This window comes from Chenopodium album, chromosome 15 (genome assembly GCF_948465745.1).
Source record: "Chenopodium album chromosome 15, dcCheAlbu1.1, whole genome shotgun sequence".
In the NCBI taxonomy this organism is placed as follows: Eukaryota; Viridiplantae; Streptophyta; class Magnoliopsida; order Caryophyllales; family Amaranthaceae; genus Chenopodium; species Chenopodium album.
Genome location: NC_137848.1, coordinates 48,650,314 through 48,664,953, shown reverse-complemented (window position 1 = coordinate 48,664,953; position 14,640 = coordinate 48,650,314). Strand labels below are relative to the sequence as shown.

At 32.7% G+C, this 14,640-nt stretch overlaps 1 protein-coding gene across 1 annotated transcript; it reads left to right on the top strand.

Moving 5' to 3' along the window:
- The first annotated feature begins 1,436 nt into the window (after positions 1-1,436).
- Positions 1,437-4,327, top strand: LOC145581344 (uncharacterized). Its single transcript, XM_081638362.1, has 7 exons — positions 1,437-1,808; positions 1,911-2,046; positions 2,112-2,309; positions 2,451-2,674; positions 2,791-2,979; positions 3,356-4,028; positions 4,137-4,327. The coding sequence occupies exons 1-7, from the start codon at positions 1,437-1,439 to the stop codon at positions 4,325-4,327; spliced, it is 1,983 nt and encodes a 660-aa protein (XP_081494488.1).
- Positions 4,328-14,640: the final 10,313 nt, after the last annotated feature.

Genomic DNA, 14,640 nt, shown 5'->3' with positions numbered 1-14,640 from the left:
CCCTAGAAAAACCCAAGCGACACTATTATTATTTTTATTGTCGTTATTGTAATATAAGCTTAAAAGTATGAAATTTGGCTTTAAATCAATAGCATTATCATTGACATAAACTTTTTAAAGCTGAACTGAACTGAGCTGAACTGAATTAAACTGAACTGAACTGAAAATAATCTAATGAGAACAGGCCCTTAGCTTCATGAGTGGTTGGATACTTACTTGAGTGTCTTATTGCCCATCTTACGTTCTAATGTAAAATTATGAGAGCGAGGGATATATAGCTCAAGTGGTTAGAGCCTCCCTTCTGATTTTAGCAGATCTTGGCATCGATTTTCATTACCTACCCTTGCGGCTCTCTAAAAACCAAAAAAACATTTATGCGGGTGAAAATTAAATGAGAATGTGATAGTTTAAACATATACACACAAGTGTAGGCTTAATTATATACTCCATATTGGAATTTAAACTGATTTTAACACTTTGTGTGAATTAATTTTGAGGTACCACATATACTGAAAAATTGAAAATAGCGTTCTCATAGTGTGATTACATGATCAATTCCATAATAATGCTTCATATTGTTTCATTCTAACTTCTTAAATTATATACTGCATAACAAAAATGTACCCTAATTGTTCAGAAAAGTTGTTATATACACCCGAGTGTACCGTACACCCATGAGTATTTGTTCCATTTTGATGATTGTTTTTCATTTTATCATCAAATGAAGAGTAAGAACTAACCTTAAGTTAGTTATACGGTACACCCGAGTGTATATAACAAATTCTAGAAAAGAACAAATTGATAATGTTCACATTAGGTGTTCCATTTATCAATTTATTTATCTGTTTTTATTTTCCCATATATTTCTTATGTATATAAAGTCCTGGTTGTCTTAATGCACGAGAAAAAAACTCACACTTAATCTTTTAAAGAACAAAATAATAATTAATGCAGGAGGAAATAAAAAAAATTCACACTCAATCTTGTTAGATTTGTTTCAATGCATATATATAAAATATCAATTTTGTATAAATTTTTAGTATTGGAGCCTCATGTTTAGTGTTTGGCTCAAGCCCATTTATTTCTATAGCTCAGGCCTTGTATATTAGGAATTTATACTAGTTGTTGTCGGTTGTCTTTTGAGCTTCCCTTTCTACTAGGTTTAACCTTTATGACCTATGTATAAATACTCATGTAATTGCAGTACAGCAGCAAAGAAAAACAGAAACAAAATCTGATTGTTTCCATATTTTATCATGGTATCACAACACATGGTTTAAAGATCCTATTTTTTTTCTTTCCTATTTTCCGCACACTTATCTCAAAAAAAAATTTCCCTGATTTGTCTTCACTTTATTTTTTTTTAATTCCCCTCAAGTGTGGTTGTCTTTGCTTTTTCCCCTAATATAAAAGCAATTTCTTTTTTGACAATCATCATGCCGGGAGACGAAAAAACAGAGAACAAGGAACCCCAACTGATTCATGACACCTCTTCAATCTACTTTCTACATCCTTCCGAAGGCGCAGGTATACCTGTTACTAAATGTGTTCTTGTTGGAGAAAATTATGATGTATGGTCTAAGGCTATACTCAATGGTCTTGAGGGCAAGAATAAGCATGGTTTTATAAATGGTGAGATTGGAAGACCATCTGATGAGAAAAGCCCTGAATTTATTACTTGGCGTTCAAATAATTCAACTGTATGCGGTTGGATGTTTAATTCTTTGGATGTGTCTATTCAATCTAGTGTTGTCAATCATAAAATTGCACTTGATTTCTGGAATGATTTGAAGGAGAGGTATGCTACTGTTAATGGACCAAGAATTCATCAATTGAAAACTCAATATCACACCCTTCATCAAAAAGGGGCAAATATTGTTACTTTTTATAACAAATTTACAGCTTTGTAGGATGCCTTGTATGGATCCGAAGACCTCACATTTGGGTGCAAGTGTGAGGCCGCTGCTAAAATCAAATTACGGGTGAAGCGTGATCGTACACATGACTTCCTTATAGGGTTAGATGATGAGGAATATGGTGTAATTCGTACTCAAATTTGGGTATGGACCCTTTTCCTACTTTGAACAAAGCTTTTTCTCTTGTGATTCAAGAAGAGAGACACAAAAACATTGTTCGTGACCGAGATAATAAGACTGAGATGGTGAGCTTTGCAGTCCAATCCACTGTACCCCTTCCTCCTAAGCAACCCGCAGCTATTACATCGCTCCATTGTACACATTGTGACCGGACTGGTCATGAGTATGAGTTCTGTTATAAGCGTATTGGTTTTCCTCAAGGTGGCACACGAGGTTGAGGTCGAGGCAGGAAGACCTCTAACAGAGGGGGGGCACAATCAGGCCAAGGCACATCAGCCATTGCCACTGCCAACAATCTGGGAAGCAACTCTTCTTCCTCCAATACAACACTTGCTATCCCTGGTTTGTCAGCAGGACAAGTGCAACGTCTCATTTTCTTCCTTGATTCTTCATCTCCATCAGAAAAGTTGAATGGTAAGCATGAATGGCTCCTTGATAGTAGAGCTTCGCATCACATGACTGCAAATTTGGAGTCCCTTTTTGATCATATAGAGATAACTCCCTTTCCTGTTAGCTTACCTGATGGGGTTCAAACTTGTGCCACGAAACAGGGCAGTGTACAATTAGTGTCTGGATTGGTTCTTTAGAATGTTTTATATGTTCCAAATTTGAAGTGCAATTTAATTGCTATTAGTCGATTAATTACTGATGCAAATTATTTGGTGGCATTCAACGAACGTTTGTATGTTTTTAGGACCGTACTTCGAGGATGTCGATTGGTCTAGGTGAGTTTCGAAATGGGGTGTATGTTTTTCGGCCGTTACCACAGCAAGCTTTTTCTCATCATACTTTTGTGGAGTCTGCTACTCTTCTTCAGCAACGGCTCGGTCATCCTTCTAGTCAGGCTATATCTTTTATTTCTAGTGCTAATAGTAATATCAAAGTAAAGAAAACTTTAGCATCATGTGATGTGTGTTTTAGAGCAAAACAAACTCGTAATGTATTTCCTTTGAGTGACAATAGAGCTTTGGATGTTTTTTATTTGGTTCATTGCGATTTATGGGGTTCTTATACAAAATCTAGTAATTTTGGTGCACATTATTTTCTTACTCTTGTTGATGACTGTTCTAGGGCAGTGTGGGCATACTTGATCAAGGACAAAACGGAAGTGACAACATGCTTTCATAATTTTTTTCCTATGATTAAAACCCAGTTAAACAAAACCATCAAGGTTATCCATTCTAACAATGGCACTGAATTTACTTCCATGATTAACTGGTTTAATGAACAAGGCACTTTATTCAACTCTTCGTGTGTAGGAACTCCTCAACAAAATGGTTCGCGTTGAAATAAAGCATAGACATATTTTGGGGGTTTCTCATGCACTCCGATTCCAAGCATCTTTGCCAATCGAATTTTGGGGGGATTGTGTCTATACGGCTGATCATCTTATAAACCGTACTCCTACTCGTATTTTACATGGTAAAACCCCATATGAGATTTTATTTGGAAAAGCACCATCTTACTCTATGCTTCGAGTGTTTTGCTCTTTATGTTATGCCCATAACAATCCCCATCGGATAGACAAGTTTGGTCCACGTAGTCGAAAGTGTGTTTTCCTTGGTTACCCATTTGGCAAAAAGGGTTGGAAACTTTATGATTTGGAAACTAAGGAGTTTTTTGTCTCACGGGATATTCGTTTTCAAGAGGACCAATTTCCATTTTCCCAACCAATATGCACACCTTTAACTACACCGACTTCCCAAGCCTTGGTTGAAGATTTAGATTGGGATTTTAGTCATCATACTGTAGTAAGTGCAGCAAATCCATCCACCAGGAACAGGGGGAGCAATCTAGAAGACCAGCCTCATGCATCTAGGCCACAACCCAGCTCTGTGGTACGCGCTGATCAGCCTGATTTAGCACAACCAATAACTCAATTAAGTAATCAACCACCTGTGGAGCCTGCTTCTCCAATTGTGCCTGAAAAACGTGATCGACGCCCTCCTTCTTGGCACTAAGATTACATTTGTCACTCGGCTCGTCATATACATCCTACTTATGTTTCGTCCTCACCACTCAGTCAATTGTCTTCCTCAGGTACTCGATATCCTATCGCAAACTATGTCACTTATGATAATTTTTCTAATGACCATAGAAAATTCCTTGCATCTGTTACTGCCAATGTTGAACCCAGGTCTTATAAGGAAGCTTATAATGAGGAAAAGTGGCTGCAAGCTATGAAATTAGAAATTGATGCCCTTGAAAAAATGGTACATGGGATATCGTGACTCTTCCTGTCGGGAAAGTAACAATTGGGTGTAAATGGGTGTACAAAACTAAATATAAGTCTGATGGCACTATTGAAAGACACAAAGCACGTCTTGTGGTGCTAGGAAATCATCAAAAGGAAGGGGAAGATTTTTTTTGAAACATTTGCACCTGTTGCTAAAATGGTGAGTGTTCGTGCATTTCTTGCAGTAGCAATTGCTAAAAATTGGGATATTCATCAACTTAATGTCAATAATGCCTTCTTACGTGGCGATTTACACGAGGATGTGTATATGAAGCTTCCTCCGGGTTTCTCTTCATCTTCACCTAACAAGGTGTGTCAACTACGTAAGTCTTTATATGGCCTTCATCAATCACCTCGAAACTGGTTTGCAAAACTCACATCGAATCTTCGATCTTATGGGTTTCACCAATCACATGCTGATAATACTTTGTTCACTTATCGAAAAGGGGGAGATTCGCTCTATGTACTTGTGTATGTCGATGACATCTTGGTGGCTGGAAACAACTCTTCTCTATGTGCTTCATTTAAGCAATGCTTGGATCAATGTTTTCAGTTGAAGGACCTCGGGCCACTTAAATATTTTTTGGGGATAAAGTTTTCTCGTTCTACAGATTGTTTATTCATGTGTCAACGGAAGTACACTCTTGACATTCTCCGTGAAACTGGACTTCTTGGTGCTAAACTTGTAGCAACACCCCTGCCACAACATCATACACTTGCTTCTTCAACAAGTCCTCTGTTTGCAGACCCGGCTCTATATAGGCGTCTCGTTGGTCGTCTCATTTACCTCACCTTGACACGTCTTGACATATCTTACCCGGTTCACATTTTTTCCCAATTTATGCAAGCACCTGTAGACACCCAAATGTGTCTCCCCAAAATCAAACCCAGTGATGAATATCTTTCACTTCATTTGATTATCGAATGAAGTGAAAGTGTGAAAAGCCTAGTGATGTGGTTGTTTTTATTAAAATATCTTTATTTTTGTTTTCGAAAACATTTCTTTCTTATATTGTATTTATGAAAATAGTCAGTTCAATTTAGTTTGGTCCATAATAAGGGTCCAATAATAGTGTAGTTGGATTGGGCTCGAAAAGAGCTTTCCAACGATATATTATAAGCCCAATTCCGATGAATAATGAGGAAGTTATGGACAAATTACTAAATTGGGCCTAAAATGAATTTTATATGCGGCCTAATGATCTAGAGGAAGACCTATTAATTATTATTCCTAAAGTTATTAGGATTGATTTTAATCATCTGGAATATTTAGAAGGTTCTTTTAAATCCTAATGAGATTAGGATTAATAATTATATTTTAAACCGTTTTATTTGGAATAAAATAAGTGTTTTATGATAAACATGATTTTAATTTGATAAATACGGAATTTGCTGCTTAATCATATTAAGAAGAGGATTCCGCATACAAAGCGCGTTTTATCTTTTAATTAGCGCCAAACGACAGCGTCTGTCGCTTGGCGCTAATCTTGTCGCCTGACGCTGATGTCTGTCATCTGGCGACAAATGCCAGTTTTATTCCGAATAGGACTTGATTTGTTTCCGGACTATTTTTCTAAAAATAGGGGTCGTATCTCCCCGTTTTCATTCATCAACAATTCACAATCATCATCTTTCTCTATTCTCTCTCTAAAGCTAGAAGCTTTCTCTCTCTTCTTTTTCTAAACCTTCCTTCATACAAAATTCCGCATACATTAGTTCTAGACACACCTAGCCAAGTTCGAAGTTGCCTTCTCTCTAGACGTGAAAGGTTGATAATTTCTGAGGGTTTGGTCCCTAATCTCTATTTTAATTATTTAATTTAATTGTTTGTTTTGTATTTTCCTTAAAGTTACTAACGCGTGTATTTTTTTATTAGAAAGAGATACGAGGCATCTAAGTAAGTAATTTAATTGTTATTCTTTTGAAATAGAAATCATGCTTTAATTATTTTGATTTCTAGTATCATGTTAGGATGTTTTATGGTTCCTAGTACCATGTTTAGGGTAATAATTAAGATTTCTAATATCATGTATGATGCTTCCTATTCTTTCTAATATCATGTTAGTATCATGCTAGGAATAAAGCTTTGATCTTTATTGTTTAGTAGGGTTTGTTATTAATCTTGTTAGTATCATGGCTAGGATCTTGCTATTATTATTATTATGCTTTATTGAGATTATTATTTTGATGATGATTATTATTATGTTGCTTGATATATGTTGTTGTTATTGCTTGATCACGCCCTCTCTTGCAGGATTAAAGGGAATTTGTACTTGTAATCACGCTTAATACGATAATTAATAATCTTGTTTAGGCTAATATGATTATAATTCAAGTGATCGCCAATAATAGTTTTGTTTGTGCATTAATATTCAACCAACATAGATTAAACAGGTTTAGGGTTAACTTGTTGATTGCATGTTAGTCAGAAAGTGCACATGGATATGAGAAGAATAAAGTAGAGGCCTATTTAGGACAGGTTCAATCTCTTTTAAGTTGGATTTGTACCTTCATCCCCGAATATCCAGTCATGGTTCCAGACCACTATGGAGTTAGCGATCTCATGGATCGTGAAGGGATGTAACCTTCACCCTGTGAACGGTTTACAAGTTCCTAAAACTTGTTGGCGGCTCTTTTACTCTAGCTTCCTTCCCTTTTGACGCCACCATGCTTAAGTGTATGACCACAGTGGGGCTCAAGTGTGGGATGCTTGAAATATTCCCTACAGCACCTCGCCAAGATCACTATGAAGCTGCTATTCGGGTGCTTGAATACTTAAAGGCAAGGCCAGGTCAAGGCTTATTTCTTCGAGCTGATAATGATCTTCGGCTCTATGCTTTCTGTGACTCTGACTGGGCAAGCTGCCCCATATCTCGACGGTCTGTTTCAGAGTATTCTATTACCCTCGGAAAGTCACCCATACCGTGGAAAACTAAAAAACAGGGTACTGTTTCACGATCATCGGCGGAAGCCGAATATCGGGCAATGGCATTTACTTGTGCAGAGATCAAATTGTTGAAGAGTTTTCTTGCTGCACTTGGTGTCTTCTACACGCAACTCGTTCATCTTTTTTGTGACAATCAAGCAGCTCTGCACACTGCTGCAAACCCGGTTTTTCATGAATGAACGAAGCACATTGAGATCGATTGTCATTTTGTTCGTGAGCTTCTAACATCCGGTGTCATTGCTACTGCTCATGTCCGCACAACTCATCAGCTTGCTGACATTTTTACAAAAGCATTGGGTGCTCCGCAGTTCACGTTTCTTCTGTCCAAGTTGGGTGTTCGAGACTTGCACACTCCACCTTGAGGGGGAGTATTGGAGCCTCATGTTTAGTGTTTGGGTCCAGCCCATTTATTTCTATAGCTCAGGCCTTGTATATTAGGAATTTATACTAGTTGTTGTCGGTTGTCTATTGAGCTTCCCTTTCTACTAGGTTTAACCTTTATGACCTATGTATAAATACTCATGTAATTGAAGTACAGCAGCAAAGAAAAACAAAAACAAAATCTGATTGTTTCCATATTTTATCAAAAATAAAAGATATTAGTCAAAAATATGTGCACATCAAAGCCTACACAAAATGCACGGGAACGAACATGATTCTATATTTTCATGATTTTTTTTTTGACAGGTATATTTCCATAATAACAAATTAACAATACCACAATGATAATAAAATATAATATTTGTACATTTATCCAATCTAATAATATTTACATATACCCATGAGAAAATGTTAAGTAAAATTACGCCCGGTTTAGTTTACCTTTAAAAATAATATTCAGTAAAAATAATTTCAGCTTAGTATGAATAATTTCAGTTCAGCAAAAATAAGTTCAGTTCAGTAAAATTAATTTCAATTAAGTAAAATATTTCAGTTCAGCAAAAATCTGTAACTCTAAAGAAGAAATATAATAGGGAATCAATACAGATAATTTCTGTTCAGCAAAATTAATTTCAGTTCAGTAAAAATAATTTCAGTCCAGTAAAAATAATTTAAGTTTAACAAAAATAATTTCAGTTCAGTAAAATTAATTTAAATTCAACAAAAATAAGGTGAAGTGAACGAGGCCTTAGCCCTTAGTTGTAGGCAAACTAATATATTTTTTAATCAAATGATGCATGATAATTAAGGGAAAAAAATGTGGACTCCTTAACCAAAGCTTATTAGGATTCTTGATTAAAAGATTCTTCCTCGCTGGTTATAATTAATGTGCTGCACAAGTTGCTTTTGTTTGTTTGATTTCTTGAGTAAAATACCAGAAAATACAAGTTTGTCACCTTGATAAACATGAATTGTTTATTGTAGTGGAAAATTTGTAAATAAATAACAAAAAAACATTAGTGAAGGAAAAACCACTAATAGTGTTAGCGGTTTTATCATTAACATTGATATTTTTTTTTTGCACTATTCATGATAGAACAGCCAACGCCATTAAAAATTATGGCTAAATCAAAACCTAAGGGAATTTAAATACTACTTCCAAAACAGATACACAAAATATGTCAAAAAATAGGGTCCATAAACAGAAAACCATAACCAACATAAGAGATTCAATCATTCAAGGCATATATATCCTAAATTCCTAATCTATAAATATAACTAAAGTAACAACTGCTGACATCATCCCTTATTTAAATTATACAGATGTCAAGTTGTGATAAAAAAATTTCCCACCTAAATCAATTGCTGACATCATATTCTTATTTTTATTTTTACTTATTTTTTGAAACCTTCTTATTTTTAACCTTAAATTATTTAATTATATATACGGAGTATATTTTTTTTGAAGACAATTATTATATTGTTATAAAATAGGGAGAAATAAGAGAGATTGAGAGAATTAATTTGTGTGTATTTATTCTATAGAGTAGGGGATATATATATATATATATACACACACACACACACACACACACACAATGCTAGGGTTTGTTTTGTGAATAATAAACCCTAGATGTAGAATGTTCTGGAGAGTACAGGAGTATATAGACATCCATATATATATATATATATATATATATATACAATGCTAGGGTTTGTTTTGTGAATAATAAACCCTAGATGTAGATTATTCTGGAGAGTACAGGAGTATATAGACATCCACAAATATTTCATAACACTCCCCCTTGGATGTCTATTATCGAAGATTGTGCCTCATTAAAACCTTACTAAAAAAAACCCTATAAGATAAAAACCTAATGAAGGAAAAAGAGTACAACATTCTTAGTAACACGCTCGAGATGCTGCCTCATTAAAAACCTTACCGGGAAAACCCAATGTAGGACAAAACCATTGTTAAGGAAAAAAAAGTGCAACGCGTATTTTCTCCCCCGATGAATACATTAACATGAGATTATCTAGTGCTGCAATGAATCCAATATGGCTAGGTGTCTTTTCATATGTAGTAGAATATCATTCCTTGCTCTTCAACCCTCCTAATTTGAATTTGCATCTTCAAGTCTTCACGTGAACATATAAAGTGTCTTCATTTCACCATGTATGGATTTATCTCTATATCATTTCAAACCTCTGTTTGAATAAAGTTACTTTAAAAGTTAAACTTATGCGGTTACGCCTTCTTTTGGAGGTTGTAAATATTAGAAATTGATGATCATCATTTGATCAAACATTCCTTAATAATTATATGGCAACACATGATGATATTATTGATGTTGTAATTCAATCTTGTATGAAATTATAATATAACATATATAATTATATACATTGATCATGGTTTTTTAGGACCATAAGAAAACAGTCTCACGCATAAGTATACCATTGATATTCTTTATAAGTTTCATAATTGACACGATATTTCTCATGCAAATACAAATAGTAATTCTCACTAACTCTCATATGCTCAAACTTCCGGTTGAGATGTCAATGATGTACTTACATAGACTAAAAGTTGGATGATAATTACAATATTCAAAATATAAAACTTGTAGAGCTGGATATATAAATACGTCATACATAAGTTCTTCAGGAACTCTTCTTACATGATTCATAACATCCTAACAAATCGACGTCATCAAAATTTCATCTGAACTATAAGCCCATTGGAATATAAATATTTATTTGTAATTTTTCATCAAAATTATAAATATGCTTTACTATACTTTGAATGAACATTCACATATACTACAATTATTGTATGGAATCTAATGCAGCAATATGAGATGTAGAAAACATGATGACATATCAAACAAAATATACAATGAGTAATGCATCTAACAAATTTCAACACATGCAATGAATAATACATTAGCCTAGACTCACACATGCATATGAATATACATAAGACTCAAAATAATGCAAGACACTGTACATTGTGAATTTCAAATCCATATTTCGTTGGACTTCTGGTCCATGATAAACTTTAGATTATTATCATTATGTTGACATCAAAATGGACATATATTTCAAATCCCTTATTCACTAGTCCATTCTATCATGCATATGTATATTATTTATAGGTTCCATTGTGTACCGGTATCATAAAATTCCTTTAACGTACATCTCGCATGCTATTTTACTATGATATCTGAATACATTTATTATTGGTACCATCATAACTTTCTTACATCATAGGCCATTTATTGTAAAATTCAGATATCTATACCACTTTTAGGGCATATCATACACTATGGTATTTATATACTCATACACTATTAGTGTTAACTGCACTATCTTGCCATATATCATATCTATTAGACATATCTTTATTTTGGAACTGATCATACAACCTACAAGTGTAGTGATTCAAGTATAATTGCAAGATTTTATCTCAATGTATACACATAATTAATATGACCAAAATGTATCTTCAACGCTATGCAACATGAATCATAACTGAATACAAATCAAATCATAAATGTGCAACATATCTTGATAATATATAGACAAAAGTAGGCATATAACTTTTCAAACTACCATTATAGAGATCATAATCATTATTATTATTATTATTATTATTATTATTATTATTATTATTATTATTATTATTATTATTATTATTATTATTTTTAATAATTTTTCCAACTTTTGCTAATTTGTTCTTCTCCCCCTAAGTTGTTAAAATATCTCATTTATACGGGCGTCTAATTCTATCTATACCAACTTAGTAGACAAATTTGCATTAATAAAATTCATTTCATTAGGAGGATCACAATCAAAATTTATTTCTCAGAAAATTTGTATTAAACAAGTTTTATCACTTTTGGAGAAGAATTTTAATAAAGAATCATCTCTTCATTAAGTTTACATTGCATGTGTATTTATTATTAACTTTTTCATAATATGTTCTCTTATGGAAAAATAATGTCAATGAGGAGACATGTGTTGTGCAGTTTTACGTGTTTCCTTCTTTTCCAATTTCTTATGTGCTGACAAATAATAGCCCCAATCAAAAGAATTGTTATACAAAAATAAATCACTTGCTTGTAATTCTACTAGGTGGTGATCTCCTAGATCCTTAAAGACTTAAATGGTGTATTTGGTGAGGTTCTGGTCACCTAATAGTTGACAATAATATATAAGTTATTTTGGTGAACTTCTGGTTACCCATTACTCTTTTATATAAGAAATCAAAACCTATTAACTCTTGAAATTTTCATCAATACTAATTATTATGAATCACAGTTTAAATATAGTTCAATCTCAATGTTATGTCCTGCCATTCAATTCATTTCATATATCTAACATTAAGAGAACGTCAACACATTATCAAATGAAACTTCAGGTTTCCATAACGAGTAATTTTTAAAACCGGATGACCTAATTTAATTATCACATCCAATCACTTCTCTAAATTTGAACTCTGATCATTTTTCCAACACTAGTGATCACTTTATTAAACTTTCTTTATGTATGACCATGAATATGATGTGATATTAGAACATCAACATATATTTCTTGATACAATTTGCAAGACAATCAACTAATACTTTATCTAATAATAACTCATACTCTGATGAACCTTTGGCAATAATCTTGATACATACTAAACTTGTTGGACATTTTATACTATTCTAGAGTATTTTATATAATTGTGGTACATATCAATTAATAAATATATTCTCTTCTAGAGATCTATTCAAATGTATCACCTCGTCAAATTATTGTCAATAATTGCTCATTTCCTATTTGAAGTTTCTTATCTTTGGAACCCATTGGGCTATCACGCTTCAGGCGTTCTTTAGGTTCATTTGAGCATTTATAGCTGGTATATAGTCAATGACATTTATTTATATCCATCTCTAGGATGGTATCATTATAAATTTCTTATAACTCCTTGACATTTAAGCTAATACATGTACCAAATTGACCATCTATACATATTATGGGCCATATGCAAGATTTACATAAAATAAAAGTAATCTCCCCCTTAACCTTGCATATGGGGTATGAAAATTCAACAACCTTTTTAGAAATGTCTTATACTATTTAAGTCTTTTATTCTTTTGGTAATGTCATGTATCAAGCAAAATGTTCATATACCACATATTTTAATACTTATTAATTATAGCAAGCAAGGTTATGCTTAGATATAGAAATTCTTATATAGAATGCTTATAAATCATGTTCCTCTTGCCCACTTATACCAATAAATATCAGGTAAAGTTTATGATATTGTCATGTATAAGACTTGTTTGGGTTATTTGTGCTTATCTGAACTTATCTGATCTGGTCTGGTCTAGTCTGGTCTGATTTAATCTGGTTTGATCTAAATGTCAAATTTGACCAAACTCTGACCTTAAATATACGATAATGTATACGGAAAAAAAATATATCACGTGGGGTCTTGTTAGATTCATAATAATGTGTATTTTATTAATATGTAATTTTCATAATTTTTTTCATTACGAAATTAAAGATATTTAGCGATAAAAAATTACACATAAAACGATGATTTAATCTGAACTTATGTTTTCTAATCTGATCTGATCTGAACTTATTTTTTCTAAAATAAGTAAAAACAAGGTGAACTAAACAAGGTCATAGTCAGTTTCTCAAACTCATAAAACACTATTACTTTCTCAAATAAATAATATTTATTCAAAAGAAAATATATCAACTATTTAGAACTATCTTAAATATTTCTCACAATATTGTGTCTACACGATCACACTAGTTTCGTGAAGGAAAAAACATTTTGGCAACATGCTTTAAAAATTGTTACAAGTTTCGAAGTCATATCCTTATACACTACTCTAACTCATAAGGTTTAAAGGCATTCAAAGGTCAAATAATATCCCGACATGCCATGAACTTATTTTAACTTGTTGCCTTATTTTCTACTTTGATGACTTCACAAAACCAATTACACATATGTGCATTTCAACTTCTAACTCCCTTGGTACGTATATAAATTCGAAGTAAAAGCAAGATCCCCAAATCCGAGTTAATCAAAATACCATTAAAGGGATATGTACAAATATGAAGCTTAATATTATGTTATTTCATAACATATATTATGTTATTTTTTATTTTATTTTTTTTTACATTATTATGGATTTATAAAAAAAACTATTTGGCTTCCAAATACAATTACTCTCGGTTTAAGAGTACTCCGTTTTGTATAAATTGGTTAAATTTTTACTATCTTCAAAATTATTTAGATCTAAATACCATTGCAATTAATGGTTATGTTTCTATATATTTTTTTTTCTCATATGAAGTACATATATAAAATATATTTATTTCAAAGAAATTTTTTATGTTGTGCATCACAATGGGCTAATTTAGTTTATAACTATATATCATCGTGAATTGCACGGGATCTAACCTAGTTACTATTATTTTATTGGCTTAATGAATTTGTAGTTAAATTTTGATACTCGACCTTCAACAAAAAAAAAAAACAAAATGATACTCGATAGTTCATAGGTATATAAACTATACTAGTTTTGTGCCCCGTGCGATGCTCGGGTTGTTTATTGAGTTTTAAGATAAATTTTTAATCTATATAACAAATTTTAAAATATATCATTGATACAAAATTTGTTACGAATTGATGTACTTTTGTAACGATCTAATAGGCATGTAATGACTAATAATAATGTTGGTGGAAATGATCGATTTAATATAATACATTAAAAAAATAGCAAAAAATAAATTAAATAAAATAAATGTTCAAAGCTCGTTGGGTTGACTCGAACCCAAAACTTTGGGCAATGGTTGAACATTTCTTGACTCGTAACCCGAAGTGACTTAATCCGAAATGACTCATGACCCGACCCTAATTGATAGGCCTACGTAGTAATAAAATTCTATTGGATTATGAAGTATATTATTTTAAC